This window comes from Saimiri boliviensis, chromosome 16, assembly GCF_048565385.1.
Source record: "Saimiri boliviensis isolate mSaiBol1 chromosome 16, mSaiBol1.pri, whole genome shotgun sequence".
NCBI classification, from domain to species: domain Eukaryota; kingdom Metazoa; phylum Chordata; class Mammalia; order Primates; family Cebidae; genus Saimiri; species Saimiri boliviensis.
The window spans coordinates 1,202,007-1,229,326 of NC_133464.1; the positions used below are offsets into that span (position 1 = coordinate 1,202,007).

Sequence of the window (27,320 nt, forward strand, 5' to 3'; positions counted from 1 at the left end):
TTGAGTGGGATCTCACTTTAATGGAGAGGACGTGTTGACGCCCAGGACGTGGCTCTCGGCCTTGGCCACGCCCCTGGTTTTCATGGACCTGTCGATCCACTTGAGGAAGCCGGAGACCTTCGTGTAGATCCCATACTTCCCCTTCCGGGCACAGCCCTCTCCCCAGCTGACGATGCCTGTCACGAAGTAGGTGTCCTTGAAGCGGGTGACGTGGGGGCCCCCGCTGTCCCCCTGGCAGGCGTCCTCCTGCCTGGCTTCGTAGCCGGCACAGAACATGTTCTGGGTGATGGTGAAGCTGCTGGAGAGCTTGCAGGTGTTGCGGTCCACGTAGGGAACCTCCAGGATTTTGAGTGTGGTGGACTGCCGGCCCTTCTCGTGGGTGCGCCCGAAGCCACTCACGATCCCCGTCTTCTGTGTCATCAGCGTGGACTCGGCCCAGTCCCGCGCCGGGAGGCAGGCGGGCGCCACGTTCATTCGGAAGGTGATGGGCGTCTTCAGCCGGAGCACGGTGATGTCGAAGTCGTAGGTCTCTATCGAGAACCGGTTGTGCTTGATGATCACCTCCACCTCGTGCACGGTCTCGCCGCCCTCCTCCAGCTCTGTGTTCCGGTCCCCTGGGAAGACGGGCAGGACACGCTCAGCTCAGCCCGGATGTGCCTCTGCACATCCGCTGCTTTTCAAGGAAGCTACGTTTTTTTCTGATTAAAAATGGCACGTGGTCACTTTGGAAAATTTAAACAAGATAGGAAAGTGCAAAAACAGCAAATAAAAACCACCTTCCGCCTCACTACCAGGGACCCACTGGTCACGTCTCACAGTTTGCTTGTTCGGACGGCCGCCCCTCTGTGTCCATTGACTGGTGCATCCTCAGTGCCAGTCATGGGCACCAACCAGGTGTCCCAGGGCCAAAGGCTTGGAATCCCAGACCCAGGCTGTGCGGTGTGGCTGCCGGCCGAGAGTGAGTGTAAAATAGAGTCTTAGAATGAAAGAAAATGTGCAGAATGTCTTATTACACCTTTCACATGCATACACACGGAAAAAATAAGATTTTCAACATGCTGAGTTACATAAGATATATTAGGAAAATCTGACATATATATATCAGATGATAAAATCTGATACACAAACACACACATATATATTTGTTTTGTTTTGTTTTTTGAGACAGTTTTGCTTTGTTGCCCAGGCTGGAGTGCAGTGGCATGATCTTGGCTCACCGAAACCTCCACCTCCTGGGTTCACGTGGTTCTCCTGCCTCAGCCTCTTGAGTAGCTGAGATTACGGGTGCCCGCCACCACGCCTGGTTAATTTTTGTATTTTTTAGTAGAGATAGGGTTTCGCCATGTTGGCCAGCCTGGTCTCGAACTCCTGACCTTGCCTCAACCTCCCAAAGTGCTGAGATTACAGGCATGAGCCACTGTGCCCGGCCTGTTTTTGTATTTTATGATGTGTAATAGAACACTTAATGTTACAAAAGTATCAATTTACATATATTGCTTGCATCTGTGGCTTGTGTTAGGTTTGCACTGAACAGCTCTAGGGTCTAGAGGACGAAGACAGATGTGAGTGAAACAATTCCACACGCACAGAAACAGAAGAGACAGAGGTACTTGGTGGCCAGAGTATGTTGAACAGAGAGGGAGGTCTGGAAGGCTCCCAGGAAAACACACTGAAACACAGAACATTAGTTGGGCACAGAGGCCCAGAGACCTGGGACCCAGAGACTCGAAGACCCGAGACCTGGACACCCAGGGGGAAAGAGCTGGGCTGGGTCCCCTCCCCCTCCCCATTCTCCTCCCTCTTCCCCTTCCTCTGCTTCTTCTGTGAAACGCCCCTAACCCCACAAATAGGATTTCAGGATTTTAACTAGTGCTCCCAGGAAATTCTATCAGCTCTAGTGGTCTCTGTGAAGCAGACAGTGACTGTGCCCCCCTCCACGGCCCTGGGTGCTGTTGGGTGTCACTTACCTACCCTCACCTTGAATCTCTTGGCTTGGTGGAGACAGTGGGCCGCAGTGAGGACGTAGAACTCGCTCAGAATGGTGCCACCACAGAACCCCTCGTTTTCCTCGTTGATGAGCAGAGCCTGTGACAGACGTGACAGGCTCAGTGTGGCTGGCCAGGGCGGACAGGTGGTGCCCAACGGAGAGGCCAGCTCTTCAGGTGGCACTGCCCGGCCCTCCCCGTGCCAGCCCGGCCTCTCTGGTCTCTTGCTGTCCACCCGAGGACAGCTCCTTGTCCGTCTCTTTTCTCCACCTGTGCTGCACACTCACGGATGCAGAGAATCATCTTTTCTTTCCTCCAGACCCATCACAGCATTCTCTAAAGTCTCACGCACAGAGTGCATCTGTCCGTGCTTTGGAGAAGACGCTCGCTGGGGGAGCAGCCTGTTCCACCTTCGTGGCAGCATTTCCACCTGGGACCGGGAGTCTGTGCAGAAACGTCTGCCCGGGCCGGTGTGTCTGCCTGGGGCCCCCACGGTTCAGCAGAGCGAGCCCGTCCCCCACGGGGCACGGACGCCTCCACCCCAGGTGGCTTCCTGGGGATCCCTGTGGCAGCTCCTGTGAGGGGTCCCCCGGGACCGAGCACTGACCGGGGTGCCCCACGCTATCCTCAGGGAGCTGGACTTACATGTCTGGAGCCTGGGATATTCTGGCTTTCTTTTCTCCGGGGAGTTTCCTGTCTTTCGATAGGGGCTGGGTGCATGTGACGGCCAGTGAGACTAGTGACAACACCCAGTCTTAAAAGATTTCTTAAAATGTTCATGGCTAGAAAAGGGGTCATGTTTTTGCCTCTTTTTTGCATAATTTATCAACTCATTATCCAGCTGACGTGAGGGGAAGTCAGGCTTTCTAAGAAATGAACACCAACCGTTCTTCCTAAAGGTGCAGGTGAGGCCACTTGCCAAGACTCGAACCAGGAGACGAGAATCTCAAACCTCAACAGACCCAGCAGGGGCCCTCTGAGGAGCCCTCCAGGGTGCTCCGTCCTGCCGGCTGCCCGGGACCCCCTCCAAAACCCCGCCTGGGGCTCCAAGTCCAGCTCCCAGCCCCACAGGAGGCTTTTCCTGCTCATCCCAATGGGCCTCAGTGGGGTCTCCTGTATCCCAGTTCTTGCCTGAGACACACAGTGCCTGGGATTGGGAGGATTTGGGTCTCAGCTCCCTAACTAGGTTTAGACTTCTGTGTGTTAGAAGAGGGGTTTGCAGTTTCATATCCCACCTACACAGCACCCAGCTCAGTGCCTGGCACGTAGAAAGCCCTCAACAAACATGTCACACGGATGAGGGGTCAGAGCTGCTTCACCGCTTCCCTCTGGCTCAGCTCTTTATAATTAGACAGAGGCTCCCCACCACATGGCCTGGGGTGGAGGAAGCCTTGGAGGGATTCCTGAGGGTACTGGCGGCTCTGAAGTTCTTGCTTTGGGAGCGGACATTCTGGCTTTGGGCACTGAAAATTCAAGTCCAAGTGAGGACTGCAGAGAAGATACAGGATGCCCATGGCATGGTTTGGCGGCATCCCCACCCAAGTCTCATCTTGAACTGTGGCTCCCATATTTCCCGTGTGTTGTAGGAGGGACCCGGTGGGAGGTAACTGAATCACAGGGCAGTTTCTTCATACTGTTCTCGGGGTAGGGAATAAATCTCACGAGATCTGATGGTTTTATAAGGGAAAACCCTTCTTACTTGATTCTCATTCTCTCTTGCTGCCACCATGTAGGACGTGCCTTTCCCCTTCTGCCAGAATTGGGAGGCCTCCTCAGCCAGGTGGAACTGTGAGCCCATTAAACCCCCTTTTCTTTATAAATTAGTCTCAGATACGTCTTTATCAGCAGTGTGAAAACTGATTAATACCTTCAGTTAGATTTGAATCAGATAAACAGAAAATACTTTTTAGCATATGTATGCTTCATGCAATACTTGAAACATACTTACCCCAAACATATTTCTTGTTTATGTGAAATTGAAATTTAATTGAAAGTCCTGTGTTTTTATTTGTTTAATCTGGCAGCATTAGCCCAAATCAACAATCCAAGATTAGGCCCTGGTATGGAGGCTCAAACCTGTAATTCCAGCACTTTGGGAGGCTGAGGAGGGTGGATCACATGAGGCCAGGAATTTGAGACCAGCCTGGCCAACATGGTGAAACCCCTGTCTCTATTAAAAATAAAAAAAATAGCTGGGCGTGGGGGTGGGCGCCTGTAATCCCAGCTACTTGGGAGGCTGAGGCACGAGAATCACTTGAACCCAGGAGGTGGAAGTTGCAGTGAGCTGAGACTGCACCACTGCACTCCAGCCTGGGTGACAGAGCAATGTACTGTGTCTTAATAAAGAAAACATTAAAGAGTGATTTTCTTTCTACCTTTGAAAATAAGTAGATGTGTTTTTCTCCAAGGTACCCTCTGTTTCCATAGGACTTAGGTGTTTGGGTAAAAAATATTTCTGAAATTAAAAATGAAGTGAGGACATGGAATCTTCCTGCCTCCATCGAACAGTAGAGCGAACGGAGGCCTCACCCACCCCCTCGCCCTCCTCCTGCCCGCTTGGGCCCTGCAGCTTGGGTGGCTCCCGGGCTTCAGCCCTGTCTCCTTCTGGTGCAGGGAGGTTTGAGGGCACTTGAGGGCATGGCTGCGCCTTCTCCTTCTTTTCTCTTTCACAGGACAGCGTCCTGGACACGCCACACGCAGCCACAGAAGCTCTTGGTGGGATGCGGGTGAGGGGGCGTGGACTGGGCCCAGCCTCTCCCTCAGCCCTGGCTGCTCCCTGCGGAGCTCACAGCCTTCTCAGCTGCCGGGAGGGAGGGACAGGCAGGGGGGCTTGGGTGGCAGAGCCCCTCTGTCCCAGTGCGGACTGGTGCCTTCCCGGATTGCTACTCCCCGAGGTACGCAGCGGGTCGGGTGGTCCGGCCAGCAGGCCCGAGGGGCTGTCCCCACTGTTACCTGCCAGGGACACTCCCCATCCTTGCATTCCCGGCCACCCACGATCCTGACGACGTCGTTGTCCTCCCCCTCGGGCTGCGTCTGGTTGAAGCCCAGCAGGTCGAAGGGGTTCTCGGTGGGGTCCAGGTCGCTCGTGTTGTGCGGTGGCGAGGTGATGCTGTCGGGGGTTTCCCCGCTGCTGTTGGTGGCCTGGGCCACTGACCTCTTCCTGCGTTCCAAGGTAAGTTTCCCACAGGGGTAGGGCACTGAAAGAAAGGACAATCCGGGCCTTCAGCACAGCGAGAGGCTCCCCACACCTGCAAGGCTCACCTGTGGGGGAAGAGTCACACAGCCGGAGCAGCAGAGCGGCACCGGGAGGGGCGGGGGCTCTGCGGGGAGCCCCAGGTCGGTAGGGGTGGGTCTGCAGGGGAGTGCCGCTGTCCGGCACTGGCTCCCCCTCAAGTGACAGCGGTGAACACTGGACCCCAGGCAGCAGCCCAGGCAGCAAGGGGAGTGTGGGCGTCTGCGATTTGCCTGGAAATGCACAAGCCAAGAAAGCCTGGTGTGCGGATGGACAGAGGGCGGACGGGCCGGGCTACCCGGGATGAATGCATTAGCATGTGTATGCTTCATGCAATACTGGAAACATACTTACCCTAAAAGTATTTCTTGTGTATGTGAAATTGAAATTTAATTGAGTCTTGTGTTTTTATTTGTTTAATCTGGCAGCATTAGTCCAAATCAACAACCCAAGATTAGGCCCTAAGGTGCTACCTATTTCCATAGGACTTAGGTGTTTGGGTAAAAATATTTCCCATATTTTTGGACAAGGGTGCCGATGGGAGAACCCAGGCGCTGGGCGTGCGTGGCTCCCTGTGAACTTCTATCCGGTGTGCTGTGTGTTTGAAAATTTTCCTAACGAAACACTGCAGAAAAAAGTTTTCAGGCAGAAGGAACACTGCACGAAAACAACCAGAGGCACAGAAGGGAGCACACAGCTCCCGGGAGGCCAGGCCGAGAGACGGCCGGAGCTTCCTATTGTACAACAGCTGACCGGGGGCAGGGCCAAGCGAACCGGTGAGACAAGTGGAGAGAGGCAGGGGTGTGGGGAGCAGGGGAGGAAGGCAGGGGTGTGGGGAGCAGGGGAAGAAGGCAGGGGTGTGGGGAGCAGGGGAGGAAGGCAGGGGTGTGGGGAGCAGGGGAGGAAGGTAGGGGTGTGGGGAGCAGGGGAGGAAGGCAGGGGTGTGGGGAGCAGGGGAGGAAGGCAGGGGTGTGGGGAGCAGGGGAGGAAGGTAGGGGTGTGGGGAGCAGGGGAGGAAGGCAGGGGTGTGGGGAGCAGGGGAGGAGAGGAGATGGAGGAAATGGATGGCAGGGGCACCGCTCAGCTGTTTATTTGCTGTGCTCCTGCAGGGTCTGAGGGGGCTCTGGCGAATTCGCCAGCTGCAGGTGCCGTCACCCCCAATCCCCTGCAGGCCTCAACTCTGCCCATGTGTGCAATCACTATCCTTACAAGTTCTGAGTTCATCCATTAGGTGGAACTGAACTTTTGGGTTTTTTTTTGAGATGGAGTCTCGCTCTGTCTAGAGTGCAATGGTGCCGTCTCGGCTCACTGCAATCTCTGCCTCCAGGGTTCAAGTGATTCTTGTGCCTCATTCTCCGAGTAGCTGGGATTACAGATGTCTGCCACCATACCACCCAGCTAATTTTTGTATTTTTAGTAGAGACAGGGTTTCACCATGTTGGCCAGGATGGTCTTGAACTCCTGACTTCAGGTGATCCACCCACCTCAGCCTCCCAAAGTGCTGGGATTAGAGGCATCAGCCACTGCGCTTGGCCTAAACTTTTTGCACTAGGAAATAGTTTCCCTCATTTTATTTTCAAACATCACGCTTGGTTTTAAGTGAATCTGTGATTATTTCTAGAATTAAAAAATATTTGTGCGTATGTCAAGAAATGACTTCGGGGTGCTCAGGAGTGACCTGTGTCTGGAAGGGATAGTCATGGCAGCCGCAGGCAGGACACAGTCTGGGGGCCGAGCTGTGCCTGAGGTGGGAAGGTGAGCTGGGTTACAAAGGCAGGTCTGGGCCTTTGCATTTCAATGCACCCCTGGGTGAGGCTAAAGCTGTGAGCGGGGCTGGCTGGGAGTGGGAATGGGGTCGCTGTGCAACGAGCAGCTGTGATGTCTAGGACTTGCCTTCGAGGGCGCGGTCTGTGCTGGCTGTGCAGAAGCGCCCATAGCCAGGCAGGCCCAGCACAGACGATGCCCACAGGGTCAGGACAAGGAGGCTTGTCCCCACCCTGCCCGGGCCCCGGTCTGTCCTATACTCACTGCCCTCTGGGCACCTGTTGTCCACTTTCATCAAGGAAAAGAAAAAATAAGTTCAATGAACACTGGTTCTGGAAGCGCGAGCTCAGAGGCTGAGTGTCCTCTGACCCCCACCCCAGGCCCGCTCCTTAGCGCCAGTTCTTGGGCCACCTCTGCCCCTCGCCTGCCCTGGTGCTCTGGGCCTGCGGTCCCCCCAGCTCCCTGGCATGGGTGGATCCCCCCCGGTCCTAAGGGAGACCGAGGGCCTGTGGTGGGCCAGGCATCCTGCAAGGTGCTCCAGGGGTCACCCAGGCACTCAGGCCAGAGTGTTGGTCCCATTTACCAGATGAGGAAGCTGAGGTTAAACAGCACATCTGGTGCACAGAAATCATGGGTCTGTTTCCAAACCTTGTGGTCTTCATGTTTGGGCCTGGGCCCAGAGCCCAGGACTCACTCCTACCCTCCTGGGGCTGCTGTCACCCGCCAGGCCCACCCAGAACATGCCTATGTCCCTGCCCACCGGCGTGGGTGTGTGCTCCCTGCCCGGCCCATCAGCAGCTGTGGCCCAGCGTGCCTCCTACCTGTGGGAATGCAGGCCTTGTCATCATCAGCCAGGATGTACCCACTGGCACAGGAGCACACCACTGAGTTCTGCTCCTCGTGGCAGAACTGGTCACAGTCCCCATTGTCCAGGCTGCAAAGCTTCCGTGTGACTGCAAGAGACAGGCATGTTGGCTCTGGGGTCATCTGGCTGGGGACATGGAGGTTGGGCTGGCCCAAGGTTGCCAGCTACCTCCACTTGTCTTTCTGCCATAAAGTGGCCACTGGGCTAGAGCAAAGGGCCAGCCAGAGCCAGGCGACAGGCACACTTGCCTCAAAGGGCAACCTTGAGGGTCATGGGGAGCTCATGGTGCAGTGCCTGGTGGAGCCTGGCTTCCTCGGCAGACGCCAGGCTCCAGGGACCTGACCCTCACGCATACTGGCTGGCCGGCACCCCCTGCCCCAGCAGCACTCACAGTATGCTGACTCCATATCCCTCTGCGTGTGTTTTAATGAAAAAGTTAATCCCAGTGCAAAGGTCAACATGCATGGAATTTTAGAAAACATTCACAGCCCTGGGAGCCTGGGCAGGATTATGCCTCATAAGTGACCAAATGGTGTCCCAGGGAGGCGTCTCTGGACTTGTAATGGAATGAGGTGTAATTGATATTCCCATCAGGGAAAATTCAAAAGTAAGGCAATCTAAGAACATGGCCTAAAGATGATAAATTAAGTACTTTAAAAGAAATGCTAATCTTTTTCCTTAGGGATAATTGACCTAATAGTAACCTAACTCTTTAGTTAAAAATTAATCACCACATTAGAGAAAGCTCTTAGTGATGTTTCCTTGTAGAGATAATTAAATGTATCAAATTTTTATAACTGGACAATCTCCACTATTCGTCCTTGACACCTGCATCCACACACATCAATAAGAGGTGATTTAGAATCACTGCACAGGGTCACAGGGCAATGCACTTGGCCCCAAGGAAAACAGAGTCCACTCTTGTTTACACGTGAATGGATCCCACACTTCAACGTTCTAGTCTATCTCGGAGGAGTCGAGAAGTGACTGTGTCCCAAACCGAGTCATTTGAGGGACATATTAGGGCTTTTTTATTCTATAGTGGCACAGCATAATAGAGCCCAGACTTTATAAATCAGTAATGACTTCAGATTGTTTCATTTGCACTTCTTCCCCCGTCCCACCTGCTACTCTTCAGGGGAGTCTGATCTGAAGGTATATCAAGCAGAGGAACCTACATAATTCACAGTTTTTGCCTTCGAATCCTTCTAGACAGGTGCAGGTGTATTGCCCGAGGCCGTCTCTACATTTGCCCTGGTTCTGGCAAGGATCACCTTCACACTGGTCGCCGTCTGCAAAGAGAGGATTTTGAAACTGGAGTCTGCAAGCCGTTTCTGGGCATCATGGAAACAGGTTTGCTGTGCTGACCTTGGCACTGCTGTTCAGGGAACTGGAAATGGCTTCCTGTTCCTCTGTAAACAACTCCTCCTCTTTGGACTTTATTTTTCCACCCCCTCTTGTGGCCGTGTGTACGTGACGCCTTTATCTAGGTGGATCACTGGCCTGACTTTCTAATTTCTGCTGAGGTGTTTTGCTGTGAGTTTTCCGTCAGAGGCAACCACAGGGACCAGCTGGAAGGATACAGAGAAGGCGAGAGCATGGCACTCATTTCTGGGCTGAGCCTCGACGGGAGAGGATGTTAGGGTTCCTCTTTCCAAATGAGCCGGGGGCGAAATGAGAATGCGAAGGCTAACACAGGACTTCACATTTCTTGGAGGATTTACACAATCTGATTTAGAGATAGGTCCAGATGTCATTTCAAGAAATGTGAATGACTGATACCATTTCCGACACCACTAAGCATGAAACCAAGGTGGTTACCTTAGTAGGGAATCTGATCTTTCAGACTGTTTTTGGCTTTTACCTAATACACTTGTATTTAAGAAAAGTTATGGAATTTGGTATCCTCAAATGGGAATGGACTGATTTAAGTATCTATCTCTAAGTCAATAACAAAACAAGAATTAGTATAAAATTACTCTAAAAACTCTTTTACAATAACTATTATGGAAACACCCTGAGGGAAAAAGTCTTAAATGAGTAAGATTAAAACAAAAGCAGAAAGGAAATTCAGGACATATTTTCAAAATTCAAATATCCTAATGAACCCCTCACTTGAGGTTAAAACAATAAAAAACGTACCTTTGTATTTATTCCAGAATTCATTCTAAAAGGAAAACAAAGATTAAAAAATACATTAGGAAAAACAGAGACATTTTCCACCAATAACAACCAAAACTGAGTGACTTAACCTGAATAGGGTATTTCCCCAACAGAAGTCACTTTTAGGAATGAATTGTTCTAGAACTATTCTATCTAAAGAGAAAAGTTATCCAGATCTTCTGCATCTGTGAAGATGTGGCTTCAGTCATCTTAAATGCACCATCTTTGTTGAATATTGAAAATATTTTCAAGTTAATTACCTAGAAATGGATTGCACCAAAAATAGCTTGCTCAGTTTGCTGGTCAGTGGATGGTTTTTAGTTGATGTGCTAAACATTCAGACAAGAGTCACATGCTTGTCAATAGTCATTATGTTAGCTGAAAAATGTTTATTGCTGATTAGCTTAAACTAGGTATCAAGAGCTGTATTATACTAAAAAATGTCCGCGGTCTTATTTTTTTTAATTCTCTAAAAAAAAAAAATAGGTTGGTTGAATAGTGTCCTCCCTAATTCAGGCCGACCTGCATTAGCCTCAGAATATAACCTTAGTCTGAAATAGGGTCTTTGCAGCTGTTACGAGGCAAGGCTGTAGATAAGATCATGCGGGGTCAGTGCAGGCCCTAAATCAAAGACCACATCCTTATATGGGACAGAGAACGTCACACAGCGACACAGAGAGAGAAGGCCATGTGAAGATGAAAGCAGACATTGGACCAATTCAACCCAAGGGCGCCCACGTGTGCTGGGTGCCCCGGAGGCAAGCAGAGACCCTGGGACAGAGACTCTCTCACACCCTTCAGAAGGAATCAACACTGCCAACACCTTAATTTTGGACTTGCCTCCAAAGCTGTGACAATAAATCCTGGCTATTTTAAGGCATTTGTGGTGCTTTGTTACAGTTGCCCTAGGAAGCAAACATGTCGTTGTTTTACTTTTTTATTTTAAAAATTATCACAGTAAAATCATGGTTTTGGTGTACACATCTATGATTTTCAACACATGTAGAGCCTTGTGTAACTACCACGAGCAGGATACAGGAGAGCTCCTTCCTTCCCCCGGAACTCCCCATGCTGTCACCCTCCCACCTGCCAACCCCTGGCAAACCTTGCTTCACCACTAATCTGCTCTTCATCACAATAATAATGACCTATTGAGAATGTCACGTAAATGAACGTGTACATTATAGGACCTTGTGAAACTAGCTTTTCATTCAACACAAAGTCTTTGAAATTCATCCAAGTTATTCTTGTACACAAATGTACAAAATGTTGTAAATAAACTGTTGTATCAATAGTTTCTTCCTTGTTATTGCTGACAACTATTATGCTGTATGACTACAACCAGCAAAAGACATTTATCTTAATTCTACCTTTTGGCAAGTAAGAACAGAGTTGCTGGCTGGGCGTGGTGGCTCACACTTGTAATCCCAGCACTTTGGGAGGCTGAGGCGGGTGGATCATTTGAGGTCAGGAGTTCGAGACCAGCCTGGCCAATATGGTGAAACCCCATCTTTACTAAAAGTACAAGAATTAGCCTGGCGTGGTGGCGCACACTTGTAATCCCAGCTGCTTGGGAGGCTGAGGCAGGAGAATCGTTTGAACCAGCCAGAGGAGTGAATCAAGATTGTGTCATTGCACTCCAGCCTGGGCAACAGGAATACCGTGTCTCAAAAAAAAAAAAAAAAAAAAAAAAAAAGACTAGAGTTGCTATCCACATTTATGTACAGAATTTTATGTGGAAATACATTTTCATTTCTGTAGGATAAATGCCCAGGAATGGGATCGTTGAGTCATATGGTGACCTTCTATGACTTTATAAGAAACTGTCAAACTCCTTTTCAAAGTGGCAGTGCCATTGTGCGTTCCCGCAAGCAGTGTATCAAAGTTCCGCTTGCTCTACATCTTAACCAACGCTGTTATGTGTCAGTGTTTTTTATCTTATAGGCATGTAGTCATTCTCACTGCAGTTGTAATTTGCATTTCTGTAAGAGCTAATAACGTTGAATATCTTCTCACATGTTTATTTTCCATCCATATATCCTCTTTGGTGTGGTGGTTGTTCAGGTCTTTTGTTCAGTGTTTAATTGGGTGTTTATTTTCTTCTTTCGAGCTGTAAGGTTCCTTTATATATTCTGAATATGATTCCATTGTTGGACATGTGATTTGCAAATATTTTCTGTCTGTAGCTTGTATTTTTATTCTCTTAACAGTGTGTATTTTTGCAGAGCAAAAGTTTTTAATTTTGATAAAGTCCAGTTTATGACATTTTTCTTTTATGAATCATTCTTTTGGTGTGATGTCTAAGAATTTTTGCCTAGCTCCATGTCATAAATTCGGTTGTATTTTCTCCTAAAAGTTTGCTAGTTTTATATTTTATCTTTGGATCTACGATCCATTTTGTGTTCACTTTCGCATAGTTAGGAAGTTTAGGTCAGGTGCTTTTTTTGCATGTAAATATATAATTGTTCCAACACTGCTATGGTCTCAACATGCTCCCCATACATACGTTAAAATTTCATTGACAATGTACTAGTATTAAAGATGAGATCTTTAAGAGGTGATTAGGTCATGAAGGTTCTGCCCTTGTAAATGGAATTATTGTCCTTATAAAAGAGGCTTCACACAGTGTTCATCCCTTCTGCTTTCCATCAGGTGAGGATGCAGCCACAAGTCACCATCTTGGAAGCACAGACCAGGCCCTCATCAGGCCCCATACCTGCTGGTGTCTTGATTTTGGGGGACTTCCCAGCCTCCATACCTGTGAGCAATAACTTTATTCTGTTTATAAGGTACCCAGTCTGAGCTATTTTTTTTTTATAGATGCACAAACAGACTGAGACTAGTATCATTTGTTGAAAAAGACAATTCTTTTTCTTCTTCTTTCTTTTTGAGATGGAGTTTCACTCTTGTTGCCCAGGCTGGAGTGCAATGGCGCGATCTCAGCTAACTGCAATCTCTGCCTCCCAGGTTCAAACGATTCTTCTGCCTCAGCCTCCCAAGGAGCTGGGATTACAGGTGCACACCACCATGCCCAGCTAATTTTTGTACTTTTTTTTAGTAGAGATGGGGTTTCACCATGTTGGCCAGGCTGGTCTCAACCGACCTCAGGCAATCCACCTACATGAAAGTGCTAGGATTACAGGTGTGAGCCACTGTGACTGGCTGACAATTCTTTCTTTAATTGCTTTTGTACTTTTGTCAAAAATAAACTGGCCATATTTGTGTTGGTTTACACCTGAACTCACTATTCTGTTCTACTGAGCTATGTGTCTGTTCCTTCACCAATGCCACCCATTCATACCTCTGTAGTTAATGTGGCTTTATAATGAGTCTTAGAATGATAGTGTGACTCCTCCCATTTCATTCTTCCTTTTCAAAATTGTTTTAGCCATTCTAGTTCCTTTACCTTTCCACATAAATTTTAAAATCGACTTGTCTCTATCTGCTAAATTTTGACTGGCAGGGTACTGCATTTATAGATCAAATTGGGGGAAATGGACATCTTTTTTTTTTTTTTTTTTTTGAGACGGAGTTTCGCTCTTGTTACCCAGGCTGGAGTGCAATGGCGTGATCTCGGCTCACCGCAACCTCTGCCTCCTGGGTTCAGGCAATTCTCCTGCCTCAGCCTCCTGAGTAGCTGGGATTACAGGCACGTGCCACCATGCCCAGCTAATGTTTTGTATTTTTAGTAGAGACGGGGTTTCACCATGTTGACCAGGATGGTCTCGATCTCTTGACCTCGTGATCCACCCGCCTCGGCCTCCCAAAGTGCTGGGATTATAGGCTTGAGCCACCGCGCCCGGCCCTGATATCTTAATAAGTTGAGTCTTTCAATCCATGAACATTTTATGTGTCTCCACTTACTTAAGTCTGTTTAAATACTTTCACTGGAATTTTGCAAATTTCGTGATAAAGATCCTGTATATGTTTTATTAGCTTTACATGCAAGTATATAATTTTCTTTGAAGCAACTGCAAATGGCATTTTAAAAATTTTGGCTTACAACTAACTGTACATTGCTACTACATAAAAATATGATTAAAATATGTGTGCTGACCTTGTATTCTGTGACTTTGTTACACTCATTTGTAAATTTTAGGAGCATTGATATGGTTTGGCTACGTCCCTACCCAAATCTCATCTTGGATGGTAGTTCCCACAATCCCTATGTGTAGTGGGAGGGACTCAGTGGGAGGTAATTGAATCATAAGAGTGGTTCCTCCATGCTGTTCTGGTAATAGTTCTCATGAGATCTGATTTTTTTAAAGGGGATTCCCCTTTTGCTTAGCTGTCATTCTTCTCTCTCTTGCTGCCATGTAAAGAAGGATATGTTTGCTTCCTTTTCTGCCATGACTGTAAGTTTCCTGAGGCCTCCCCAGCCATGCAGAACTGTGAGTCAATTAAACCTTTTTTTCTATTATAAATTACCCAGTCTCGGGCAGTTCTTCATAGCAGCATGAGAATGGATTAAAGCAAGCTTTTCCCCCCTTCACATTATTTACAATTTTCTATATGCATGATCATGTTATCTTCAAATAGTGATAATTTTATTTCTTTTTCTTGACCTATTGAAGGACTTCTTTATAGCTAGGACTTCCAGTGTAATGTTGAATTGGGAGTGTTGGGAATGGACATTCTGGTGGTGTTCCCAGTCTCAGAAAGAAAACATTCAATTTTCACCTTTAAGTATAATATCAACTGTAGATTCTTTGCAGATGAGCTTTATTATGTTGATATAATTTCTTCCTATTGATATTCTTCTGATAGGTTTTTTATAAAATCATAAATGGATGTTAAATTTTGCCAAATTTCTTTTTTGCCTCAATTGACATGATTATGTGGGTGTTCTCTTGTTTATATGGTGGATTACATAATTATTTTTTAATATTGAGCCAGCCATGTGTGCCCCAGATAAACTTGTTTGGTCATGGTGTAGTATTATTCTTTTAAAAACATATTGCTGCACTCAATTTGCTAATATTTTGTTGAGGATTTTTATGTCTAGGTTCATGAGAGATATTGTTATATAGGGTGGTTTTGTTTTCAGTATTTGTCTGGTTTTGCCATCAGAGTAATGCTGGCCTAAAGCAAACTGAGAAATGTTCCCTCTTCTATTTTCTAGAAGAATCATATAGAATTGACATTCTTTTTGAAATGTTTGGTAAAATTCTACCAGTGAAATCATCTGTACCTGAACATTACTATTCAGAAGGTCTTTAATTAAGAATTGAATTGGCCGGGCGCGGTGGCTCAAGCCTGTAATCCCAGCACTTTTGGAGGCCGAGGCGGGTGGATCAAGAGGTCGAGAGTTCGAGACCATCCTGGTCGACATGGTGAAACCCCGTCTCTACTAAAAATACAAAAAATCAGCTGGGCATGGTGGCGTGTGCCTGTAATCCCAGCTACTCAGGAGGCTGAGGCAGGAGAATTGCCTGAACCCAGGAGGCGGAGGTTGCGGTGAGCCGAGATCACGCCATTGCACTCCAGCCTGGGTAACAAGAGCAAAACTCCATCTCAAAAAAAAAAAAAAAAAAAAAAAAAAAGAATTGAATTGGCAGATATCTCTTTCATCTTGTGTAGGTTTTGGTGGCTTGTGGTATTGAATAATAGGCCCATTTCATTCAAATTGTTCAAATATCATCCCAATTTATATGTGCAGAGTTGTTCAAAGTATTTTCTTATTATACATTTAACATCTGCAGTTTCTGTAGTGATGTCCCCTCTCTTTCACTCCAAACATAGTTACTTTTTTGTTCTTTCTTCTGTCAGTCTTGAGTTTCATTAGCTTATTAATTTTGCCTATTATTTTTGTTTTCAATTTATTTATTTATTTTTTAGAAAAAAATACAGAGCTTTATTATTCTCAACACCAGTGGCAGCGGTCTCTGTAGGATAGGGGAGTGAGTTCTGTTGACTGACAGGGATCGGTGGCTCCTGCTTGCCGGTGATGAGCGGGTTCTGCAGGACCACGATGACTGAGTCCCCGTGCAGGAATGTCTTGGAGATGTAGTGGTCTTTGTTGACTGGCTTGGACTTCTTCTTGCCCTTGCCGCTCTTGGGTACCTCCTTCCACATCTCCTTCACGTTCTTCAGCACCATGTTGCAGTGCCTTTCAAAGGCCTTCACACGGCCCAGGAGTTTCTTATTGTTGCAGCAGTTGATGAGCACTTGGATGTTGCTCTTGATGGACTGAGTGAGCACAGAGAGTGGCCCCATGTTAAATTCCTCCTCCTCTCGCTTCTGCAGCTCCTCTGGGGTCATCTCACTCTTGGGCTTGTTGAGGAGGCTCATGTTGGTCACTAAGCTCTCGGTTCACTCTGGTTTCCCTGTTTTCAATTTATTTGATTTCTGCTTTTTAAATTTCCTTTTGTCTTCTTCTACTTTATTAAAATGGAAGCTTATGTAAACAATTTGAGACTTTCTTTCCTTTCCCATATGAGCATTGAATGCTATAAATTTCCCTTGAAACACTGCTTTTTTTTGCTGCATCCCACAGATTTTGTGTTACATACCCATTTTTGCTTAGCTCCAAATACTTTTTACTTCCTTTAAAATTTTCTCTTTGACTCACTGATTATTTATACATGTGTGACTTTATTTCCAAGTACTTAGGGAAGTTTATAGTTATTTTTCTGTTAGTAATTTTTTGCTTAATTACATTATGGTCAGAGAGCATACTTTATGTGAGTTCAATCTTTTTATCGAGGTATGCTTTGAGACACAGGATATAGTCTACCTTGGGGAATTTTCCACAGGTGGAAATAAAGTGTACTCTGCTATTGTTGAGAATCCTATCAATGTCCACTGGATTCAGGTCAAATGATGTCTGGAAGACTGGAGGAAAAAATGATAAACTCACAGCCAGTTGTATCATATAGTACTTCTAATTCTAGTCTTATTCCTCAATACACTGTAATTTACTTTTTAAGAGTCCTCAAATAGCTGCTACATGCATTCTATCCATGTTTTGGAGCTACACTTAGTGGGAGAGATGGTGTGCAATGTGGTTTCTTCATCTTATCTGGAATTGGAACTTGTTGATAACCTTTAATTCAGTCATCTCTCTCTCTGGAGAAGCCATTCTTAGAAAATAATCTAGAAGAAATGCATGCGTATCTGTTTCCCTAAAAGCAGTATTTAGAAATAAGTGATACGGCCAAACTGTGAGAAGTAAATGCATCATTCGATAAAATATAGCATAGCTATATAGAAGAAGAGTGTTTGAGAAATGATGCTGAGCTAAACATAAACTTGAATCAGCATGATTTTATTAAAGAAAAATTCTACCAGTGGAGAAAAATATGTATATATAAGAAATATTTGAAAATAGTTGCTAAAATTCTAAATTTTTTCTATTAGAGACAAATTATTTATTTGCTAACAAGGAATAAAAAGGAATTCTTAATTTAATTAAGAATTAGAGTAGATCTTGATCTTTTGCAGAAATGCAAAGATACCTGAATCACACAACTTAGACAATTTAAATGTTCTAGATAGAAGTGTCAATGTTGTGATTTCCATTGTATTAGTGGTTGCTATACTCTCTTCCTTGTTTTCAAGTTTCATGCCAGGAGGCAGAAGTATTTTCTTGATGTTGTGAGTCTATGAGAAATATGGTAACACATTTGATTGTCACACTTCAACCAGCTGTGGGGGAAAGCTCATATTCTAGGGCTCTACAGAAGTTTTCACCTATGAACGTGGCCTCATCATCTTCACTGGCCTTGTCTTGTTTGTCAACAGCTGCTGCTGTTGCTGCATGGAAACATTCAGCTATCTTCATGACAAATAGCTCAAAGTGCTAAGTGAGACATTCTTAGAATGATCCATTTGGTCAAAGAGCTCATTATCTGCAACTGACAACAGACAAATGTGGGACTGATGTAAGTAACTTTCAGGAACTCCTTGATAAGCTTATCAAGGAGCCTGGCTGTGGTCCGAGGTGGAAGACTTTCAAAAGCTTTTGTTACATAGAAATCACCAAGAATTTTTTGTTTCTTCAGTTCTAAAGAGGTTAGTTTCTGGCAGCGTCACACCCAGCACTTTTTCAAGCTCTTCTACCATGCTGATTCTCCAGAAGGGTGAGCAGAAGGTTTGATTTTCTGGGCCATCTGGATGGTGGGTGACCTTGGAACCACCTGTGATGTGCTTCACCCCTGAATAATCTTTTCTGGGATTTCCACAGTCTTTTCTGGGATTTCAATAGATCATGATAGTCTGCATAGACCATGTAGAACCAACAGGTGCTGAACTCAGGGTGGCAAATCAAATACATTCTCTTATTCCTTAACTGGCATCCAATTTCATAAATCCAATCAATGCCACTAACCAGCATCTTAAGGTAGAGTCCTGAAGCAATTCTCAAATATAAGTTAATGCCCACCTTGTTGTGGTAGGTGATGAAAGGCTTAGCCCCGATACCCTGGGAAGATGTTCATCAAGAAGGTTTCAATGTCTAGAAATCTCAACTCATCCAAAAAACTTCTCGTATATGTGGTGATCTCAGGGCAGATCATATTGCTTTCTCAAAAAGTCACCCAGGATCAAGTCCAAGTACTCAAATAATACTGGGTCTCCTTGCCTTTGAGGCTATAGTAAGGATGAGGCAACATGTGAGCCAGGAGACAGCAATGCAATTCCGCAGGGGTTGATGCTTCGCTCGCCGTTCTTGGCGTTTCCCAGATTTTCCTGGACTCCCAATATGTCTTCCTGTGGGAGTTTATTTACTGACTCAGAATTCCTCGACGTGGCCATAACTTGCAACTCCACTCCAGACTGCAGGGATCATTAGAAGGTGAACTATCCCCAGCTATTTTGGCATGGATGTTCAGGGTGACGTCAGTCAGGTGGTCACAGGCTGCGGGGGTCTTCCACAGTAACCTCTGGCGGGGGCCTATGCTGGGGACCTGCATGGAGCCTTGAAGTTTCCATTCGGGTCCACAGTCAGTGGTGTGGCTGGTGGCGGCAGCCACGGCTGGCCTAGCGGTTGCTCACTGAGCTCTGGCTTGGACCCCTTCCTGGCTGCTCTCTTCTCTTCAGCTCATTTTTGTCAGTTCCGGATCACCGCCGCCCACTTACACTTCAGAGTCCCGCCCCGCAGCCCCCTTTCCTGAGGCCTGGGATGAGGCCTCAAAACCCCTCGAGGCCCCTCGTCCACGTCCACGTCCGCCCGAAGCCCCGCCTCTTCCGGGGAAGGGGCGCTGAGGCTGCGCAATCGCGGCCCGCTGTGAGCGCGCTCCTCCCGCGGCACAGGCGCAGTGCTGGGTGTGTCGCCGGGCGACACAGCCGGTTTTCCTGCCGCGCAGGCGCGATGCTGGGTTCGCGGCCCAGCCTCAGCGCGGGCTCTGCGGCTGCGCGGGGTTTCGTGGCCGGCGTCCGTTGTGCGCATGCGCACTGCCGCTGGCCGCGGGCCCGGCGATCGCCCTCTCGCTGCGGGCGCGGGAGGGCGCGGTGTGGGCGCGGGAGGGCGCGGTGTGGGCGCGGGAGGGCGCGGTGTCGGCGTGCCGCAGCTCGGTGAGGCGCTGGCCGAGGCCGCGAGTGTTGGCTTTTAGGTCAATGGACTTAACTCCGGCATGACCCGGTGACCCCGGGGCACGTGGGCGCACCCTCCCTGCGGAGTCCTCGCGGGAAGGAGCCGGCCGGGGCGGCACGACATCCCCGCGGCGGGACCCGGCCGCGCCTCGGTCGCGGGCCCCGCCCCGGAAAGCCCCTCCGCGCGCTGCGCCCTCCTCCAGGCGACCCCCGGGGTCGGGGCCGGCGCTGCGGGCCCGCGAGGGCGCCCTGCCCAGCTCCTTGGCCCCCGGCCGGCCCCAGCCCTTACCGTCTGGGCGCCGTCCTCGAACACCTCGCGGGCCTCCTCGTAGGAGCAGGTCTCCTCCAGGCACTCCCTCTCGAGGTTTCCTTTCTTTAACTCTTCTAAGATGGAATTGGCCCTCCTGACCCTCGCCAGGACGGCGCTGGCCTGCTCCCTGCGGATGAACACTGGAAGACGGGGAGGACAGGGGAGAAGCTCCGGTCACCCTCCGCGGGCCCCTCGCCGCGCCCCCGGCGGCAGCGGCCCTTACCACGTCCACATCACGGAAGGCGGGTCACTCCCTTGGGCACCAAAAATCAAGTTCTAAGCCCCCAGCCTGCTGAGTGGACCCCTCCTCTCTGCCAAGGGGATTCCATAGGAACCTGAAGCACGAGTTCAGGCCGTGACGGGAAGGGGGGTCCCACGTGCCTCATTGTTTCTTCCTCCCTTTGGAATTCAGGCACAGCTGACCATCCTCTGCAGTGAGAGAGCTTAAGACCGACCAAACAGATTCTCTGTAGCAATGGATGCCGGTTTCCAACCTGACTTGTCTAGTATAGGATCGCATGACATATAGCAGGCCCTAAAAGACATTATTTCACCTCAAATTGTATTTCTTTAACGTATTATAAAATTGCCCTGCAGAGCTGTCTCAGGGGAACCTACATTCTGTAGAGAACCCCCTTACCTTCCCATGTCTTTTTCTGAGTCGAGAGTCGAGCACCTTTTTTTCCCTTTAAGATGGCGTCTCGCTCTGTCACCCAGGCCGGAGTGTAGTGGCACGTCAGCTCACTGCAACCTCTGCCTCCCAGGTTCAAGCCATTCTCCTGCCTCAGGAGGACATTGTCCTGCCTCAGCCTCCGAGTAGCTGGAACCACAGGTGAGCACCACCACATACAGCTAATTTTTGTATTTAGTAGAGACGGAGTTTCACCATGTTGGCCAGGCTGGTCTTGAACTCCTGACCTCAAGTGATTGCCAAAGTGCTGGGATTGCAGGATGAGCCATGGCATCTGGCCAAGAGTGTAGCACTTTTTAAACGTCTGTAGAGGAAACAGTTGCCATCTATTGCTTCTAAGGGTGGCCACCTATGAGTCTTCATCTACATAACAAAAACCTTGGTCTCCACGACCCCTTATCATAACCCAGATTCTCCTTTCTATTTATTCTAGGTCTTTAGATAATTCTTTCAACTGATTACCAATCAGAGTATCTTTGAAGCCACCTATGACCTGGAAGCCCCCACCTTTCCTCTTTCTGAAATGAACCAGTTTACACCTTATGCTTATTGATTGATATCTGTCCCCCTAAAATGCATAAAATCAAGCTGTGACCCAACCATCTTGAACACATGTTCTCAGGACCTCCCAAGGTTGTGTCATGAGTCATGGCCCTCACATTTGGCTCAGAATAAATCTCTTCAAAGATTTTACAGAGTTTGGCTTCTTCATCAACATTTTCCTCAGGCACTTTGGAGACTGTGGAAGGGAATGGCTGTCTCTCTCCCCAGTTCTCTATGAGGTACAGCACGAGGCACCTGCTCTAGACCCATGCACCCTGCTCTGGAGAAGTAGACACATCCCATCCAGTCAGCTCATCAGCCTCCTCACATGCTCACGCCGGCTCAGTGGGCCACCCAAGCCCCCTTCCTTGAATCCCTCTCCCCCAGAGTGCTCAGCCCACTCTGCCCCGTGCTTTGGCTCAAGCTGTGCCCCTTCAGCCTGGCTTCACTGTCTTTAAGGTCTCCGTTCTTTGTAATGTGGTGGTTTGTGATGCTCTTTTGGTTACAAGCTCTAGAAGTACAATGTATGAAGTCCCAGGACACACACATATGCCAGCTTTCAAGAAACAGCACTGATTAGTATTTAAAAAAAAAAAAAAAAAAGCTTAGTGCAAAGTTTTCTACTTTTTTTTTTTTTTTTTTAAATACCGAGTTGATTTCATGGCAAGCATGAAATCACTGGCATGACTGGCAAGCTTCTTTTCTTGGCTCTGTAGTCTTTTTCTGTACTTTTTTTCCACTGAAAAACTCAGTGTCTCACCACTATAAAGATGACTCTCCAAACTGACCTCTCTAGCACTGACTTGTCCTGAGCTCCGTGTCTTCGGCTCTCTCACCATGACAGATGCCTTCCCTCATCTCAGAACTCCAGACTCCATGTCCAAGATTTAAAAACAAGACTGCAGAACCAAGCAATTTTGGGTTTCAAAAACATCTTACTCACTTACTACTTATTACTGGCAGATGAGAATAATAATACCTATTCTTAGAGTTGTTTTAAAGAGTGTATAAACTTCTAGTGTTGAGTTTGGTATACAGAAGGTGCTCAATAAATCTTAGGTTCATTCCTATCTCCGTTACTTTATCTTCCAAATTCCCCATTTCTTAAGTGACACCGACATTATCCCACCAACGCTAGGCTTAGATTTACTGTTTGTTGACCCTGCCCCACTACTCTGCATGTCTGCTCAAGCACTTGCTCTGAGACGAAGCCCACACGTGGCTCCTGCAGGTCTGTACACATGGCTCCCTGCTGCAACCTGCAGCCTCATGTCACCTCACTCCACAAAGTCACCTAGGGTGCTGAGAGTGGGGCAGGGAATGCCCGTCTCCCTCGGGACCCCTGGCTCTCATGTTGGGATGACCACAGCCTCAGACAAGTTATCCAAGCATGGCTCAGTGTTTTCCAAATTGGGACTGGTGGCCTCCGGGGCTCCACTTGGGGTCTGAAGGCCCCATCCTGCCTTGCCCGTGATGTTCTCATGCACGTCCACATGAACACCTCTCGACCCTACCTCTCTTCCACTTGGTCTCCTTCCCTGTGCCAGACTGACGTACGCCTGGTTTTCTCTCTGCTGCCCTAGAGCCACAGTGACGGTTCACAGACTTGCCACTCAGCCAGGGCTTGATGCCCTCACTGTTTCTGGTCAGTCCCTCGCACCCTCTGACTCAGAGGAGCTCGCTGCTCTGCAGTGCCGACCACACCTCTGCTCCCCTTGGCATCCGGCTCTGAGCATCCCCAGGCTGACTCACCACTAAGAATTCACCTTTCCTGTGCAGTGCTCGCCCAGTTCCTGCTGCTTCCCATCTCCCTGAAGCCTGCTCACCTCTCCCCAGCTCAGGGGGGTAGGACACTGCCTACAGAATTGAGCAGGACCGGGTGGGGAGGAGGATGCAGGTGGCGGGCACGGGGTGGAAGAGATGATGCATGGAAGTCAAAGACCACCCAGAACCCGACCCCAGGGTCTTCCCACAGCCAGGGCTCCCAGGCCACACCACCTTCCGCTCTGCCTTCATGTCTCTCTGCCACACAGGGCTCCACACTGACCTAGGCTGAGCCCAAGACTCATACCCCAGGACCTTGGCACCAGTCTTTTCCCTGTCTGGAACATTCTTTCCGCAGATACCTGCATGGCCCGGCCCCAGCTCCCCCTGAGAGGCCCTCCCTGACCACGCTCTCTGACATTGCCCCCACCTGTCTCTCTTCCAGCCCCTTACACTGTGCTGTTTGTCTGCTAGCGTCTAACCCCTCTCTGACGTTACACGTTGACAGGTTCATCCTTCCCTCCGCTGGAAAAAGACTTGGTCTGTTTGGTCACAGCTGTGTCCCCACGCCTGGCAAGACCGGAACTTAACCAATATTTGTTAAGGGAATGATGGAAAGACTGAACGCCTGGCCCGGGCCTCTGGACTGAATCTGGGCACCTCCGCCGTCGGTTACTGCTGAGCCACATCAGCGTTTCAGCCAGGCTGAGTAGGTCGGGCCTCGGCCACGTGGCCACATTTTCTGATGTGAGTAAAGTGGGATTGGCAAAACGAAATTAAAATGCGCCAAGGTTTTTAGACACGTCTCAAGAAACGAATGGAATTGATCCAGATCAGAGTTCTGGAGTGTCCACACTCAACACACGTCGGTTGTGTGGTTTTGTTTCTTGCGTGCATTTGTTCAGAAGCTGTCAGGAGTGTCGCAATCCTTGAACACACGGTCGCGTTTGTTGCGGCAACGTCAGCGACTTCCATGATCAGCAACTGCATTCGAACAGGTTTTACCAGCAAGCAGAAATTTCAGCCAGTAGGGTCAAAACTCATGAAGAATGGATTTAAACTTGCTGAATGTAAAGACGGAACCTGAAGTCACGTAGCGTTAGTAATTGCCAGTCCAACAGCGGCCGTTTAGAGGCTGGCGCTGTGCGTGTCCTGATTTTATGAAAAATAAAAAGTTTTATTGGATTGCAAAAACACTCACAGGTGTCAGGACAGGGCTGAATAATACCTCTCCAAATTCATGTCTTTCTCAGAACCTCAGACGTGACCTTAACTAGAAATAGAAGTTTTGTGATGTATTTGGTTAGGAAGACATTTTACAGGAGTAGGGTGAGCCCTAAATCCAATGACTGGTGTCCTTTCGGGAGGAAAGAAGACCCACAGAAAAACAGCTGTGATGAGAAGGCCACGCGGTGATGGAGGCAGTGGTGACGGTGATGCACCCCCAAGCCACGGCTCCGAGGCCACTGCCACCCGACGCCGGAAGACAGGCCCACAGCAGACTCTCCCCCAGGCTGCGGACGAACCAGCCCCACTGACACCTTGATTTTGAACTTCCAGCCTCCAGAGCTGTGGGAAAAATGTTTCTGTGGCTATAAGCTACTTGGTCCATGGTCCTTTCTCATAGCAGCCCCAGCCACGTAGTGCTGAGGCCCCACCACCCCAGAGGAGCTTCGTGACTGCCAGGACAGCCATGTTCGTTTCAAGGCTAGGCTGCAGGTGCTGTGCGTATTTGATTTTATTAAAATAAAAAGTGTGCACAGCAAGGTCCTGAGTGGGACATTCTGGGACCACCCACCCCAGAGTGCAGCTGCTAAGGCCTCTGAGGCGGAGTGGGGGAGGGAGACGGCCTGGCGCCTTCTCTGGTGCTGACCATGTCCTCCCAGGATGCAGGCTGGCCCCGGAGACACCACAGTCGTGGTCATGGGCCAGGCCAGCTCCACACGGCTAAGGGTGTCATGCTCCTGTGGGTCCAGAGGTCTCAGGGCTCCTGCACGGGGCAGTGTGGCCTGAGGGGTGGGGAGGAGCTGGGGGAGATGGAAGCACCCATTACTCCATGGAGGGGGGTCCCCTTCCGTGTGGAAGACAGTGAGAGGCGGGCTCAGGGGACAGAGGCTGGGGGCGGGCAGCGGGCTGAGGGTGGGGTGGCGGACCCCCATGCAATGGGGCTGGAGCGCTGGTGTCACCGGGCGGGGGGCCGCTCGGGTCAGCAAGGCCTCAGCCTCAGATGCGTTATCCAAGTCTGAGGGTCCACTCAGCCTTCCCAGGGGCCTCCCCTTTCCTCCTCACGAGGGTCTTCCCCTGCTCCGTCTCTCCCTCACACCCTCCTCCATGCCTGTGTCTGCTAGGTGCCCCTGCCTGTCCGCTTTATCCAGGACGCACACAAGCCTAGGGTCCCCGTCTCCCACGTCCCCACCAGAGGAGCCTCCTCTTCCTCTGCTGCCCCCAGCCTTGCCTGGCTTCTGCCCTTCCTGGGCCTCTGCTTTTGGACAGGCCTGGGGTCCTGGACATCCCTGGTGGCCCCCCCAGTCCAGCTGTGCGGAGCCAGTCCGAGGGCAGTGACGCTGGCTCGGCTCAGCTCCTCCTCCCTGGGCGCTCCTCTGTGGTGCCCCCTCCCCGTCCTCCCTGTGGTGGCAGACGGCCAGCTGTCCTGCCTCTGCCTGCCCCCACCCCTCCCTCTGTGTCCCCCGCTGCGCCTGTCCCTGTCTCTCCATCTCTGCCTCCAGGTCTCCCATTTCACTGTTTCTCCCTCCCTCTCCTTGCTGACTCTGTCCTTGCGTTTTGGCCTCTGTGACCTCTGACCTGCCCGTCTGACTCTCAGCCACAGGAATGTCCTTGGCTAGAAAGGCCGAGCCTAGCCATCCGAGGCCAGCCCCTGACAGCGGCCAAGCCACCCACCGCCCCGGCTGCAGAGACGAGAGGGTTTCCCCGGCGGCCGCCCTCCCTGCTCCCCTGCCGCCTTTGAGTCTGAAGGGCGAGGGGCACTTACGGCTTCCCCCGGGCAGCAGGAGGCCAGCCAGGGAGGCGCTGAGTAGGACGAGGTGCAGTGGGCGTCCCATGGTGTGGCTGAGCACCGTGTCCCCGTCCTCCGCGGGAGGCTGCCTGAGCAAAGTCCACGCCCCGGCTGGGACGGCTGCTGCCCCGCTGCTTGTCACTTGGCTTAGGCCTCCTGATTGGAGCCAGGGCCTGCTGGCGAGGCAGGGGAGTGACCACGCTGGGAACACAGCCGGCCTGGCCCCACCTTCCCCAGGCAGAGCTGAGGGGCCCAGTGGAGCCCCATCCTCATCAGTAACCAGGGCCTGCCGTGGGCGTGGGGACGTTCTGTTCCAAGAGCGAATAAAAGCATCATTTCGTGCTTGTTTTGTAGTTTCCAGATGTTTACATTTAACTCTCCGTCCTCACGATCACATAAAAGAGTCACTTTTCCCGTCGTTTTTCTAGCACAGAAAACTGAGGTTAGAGCGCAGGAAGCCTGGGCGGAGGCCACGGGTGGCGACTGTGGGATTGGGCCTCAGGGCGGCTGCTCCAAGGCCGTGCTTGTTTCTGGGCGGGTCCTTCTGCTCATGTTCACTCTCTGGGTGGTGTCTGGTGGTCTCAAGTCACGGCAGGGGCTTGGCGTCCGCACCACGGTCTCCCAAGGGCCAGGCTGGTACCTGTCCCACCCACCCTCAAACCTTCTGTGCCCACGTGGCCCCAGCATGTACTGCCGTGGGGAGTGGGCCTCCCCTCACCATCTGGAGGGACAGGCTCTGCCTGAAACCCCTCCTGGCCTCCCCACCACTGGCCACACTGTTCCGAGACCAAGCGGGCCCCTGGGCCTGTTCTCCAGCGCAGAACCTCTGCCTGCAGGCCGGCGGGTTGGCTGCTGCAGCTCCAGCTCATCTTGCATCACAACACGGCGTTTTCCAGAAGCACTCCTCTGCTCAGTGGCTGTGGGAGTCACTGGGAGGTGCAGCCAGGATTTTTGCCTCTGGGGTCTCTGGAGTAAATGGTCTAAAACTTGGCCACGTGACGACCACTCCCTGCTATGCGGTAGTGGACGGGGAACAAGGTCCCTAAGACCTACAGCGCTGGCCACTGCCTCATGCTGCATCTGCCTTGACGAGTCGCCCTGTCTCGTGGCCACCTGCACATGAGCCTGGTGTGCACACACGGTACATCTGTGCCCGGCACACAAGAGCTGCTCACTGAGGCCCCCACCGACTGCACAAACTGATGTCCAGGCGGGACACCAGTCCTCTGAGAGGGCCTTCCTGGTGGCGTCAGGTGTCTGGCTCCTGCCTCTCCTGGTGTCCAGGCTCTGGCATCACCTCTAAGCATGTGTGTAAGGAGAGACCGATGCAGTGTGTGCACCACCAGCAGGGTGCCCATGCAGACACACAGTCTTTGTGATCAATGCTGGTGGCCATGCTGGCTGTGGGGGCGTGAGCCTGCCGCCTCCTCCACCCCGTCCCCGTGGCCTCCCTGCACTC

At 50.1% G+C, this 27,320-nt stretch overlaps 1 protein-coding gene, 1 long non-coding RNA gene and 1 pseudogene across 2 annotated transcripts; 1 reads left to right on the plus strand and 2 right to left on the minus strand.

The window, feature by feature from the left end:
- Positions 1-25,979, minus strand: F10 (coagulation factor X). The gene is made up of 8 exons (XM_039473345.2): positions 25,838-25,979; positions 19,830-19,990; positions 9,989-10,013; positions 9,025-9,138; positions 7,803-7,934; positions 4,938-5,182; positions 1,968-2,085; positions 1-614 (listed from the first exon to the last, which is right to left on the minus strand). The coding sequence occupies exons 1-8, from the start codon at positions 25,905-25,907 to the stop codon at positions 13-15; spliced, it is 1,467 nt and encodes a 488-aa protein (XP_039329279.1). The 5' UTR covers positions 25,908-25,979; the 3' UTR covers positions 1-12.
- On the minus strand, positions 15,298-19,173 carry LOC104651450 (small nuclear ribonucleoprotein Sm D2 pseudogene; annotated as a pseudogene).
- LOC141581580 (uncharacterized) lies at positions 19,988-21,231 on the plus strand. Its single transcript, XR_012514267.1, has 2 exons — positions 19,988-20,682; positions 20,975-21,231. It is a non-coding gene; the product is annotated as an uncharacterized LOC141581580 (long non-coding RNA).
- Positions 25,980-27,320: the final 1,341 nt, after the last annotated feature.

Coding starts and splice junctions, on each gene's coding strand:
- F10 (XM_039473345.2), bottom strand. CDS start 25,907: ATGGGACGCCCACTGCACCTCGTCCTACTCAGCGCCTCCCTGGCTGGC. Junction 9,139..9,988: donor ATTCTGGAATAAATACAAAG/GTACGTTTTTTA, acceptor CTCTCTTTGCAG/ACGGCGACCAGTGTGAAGGT. Junction 7,935..9,024: donor AGGCAAAAACTGTGAATTAT/GTAGGTTCCTCT, acceptor TGTCTCTTGCAG/TCACACGGAAGCTTTGCAGC.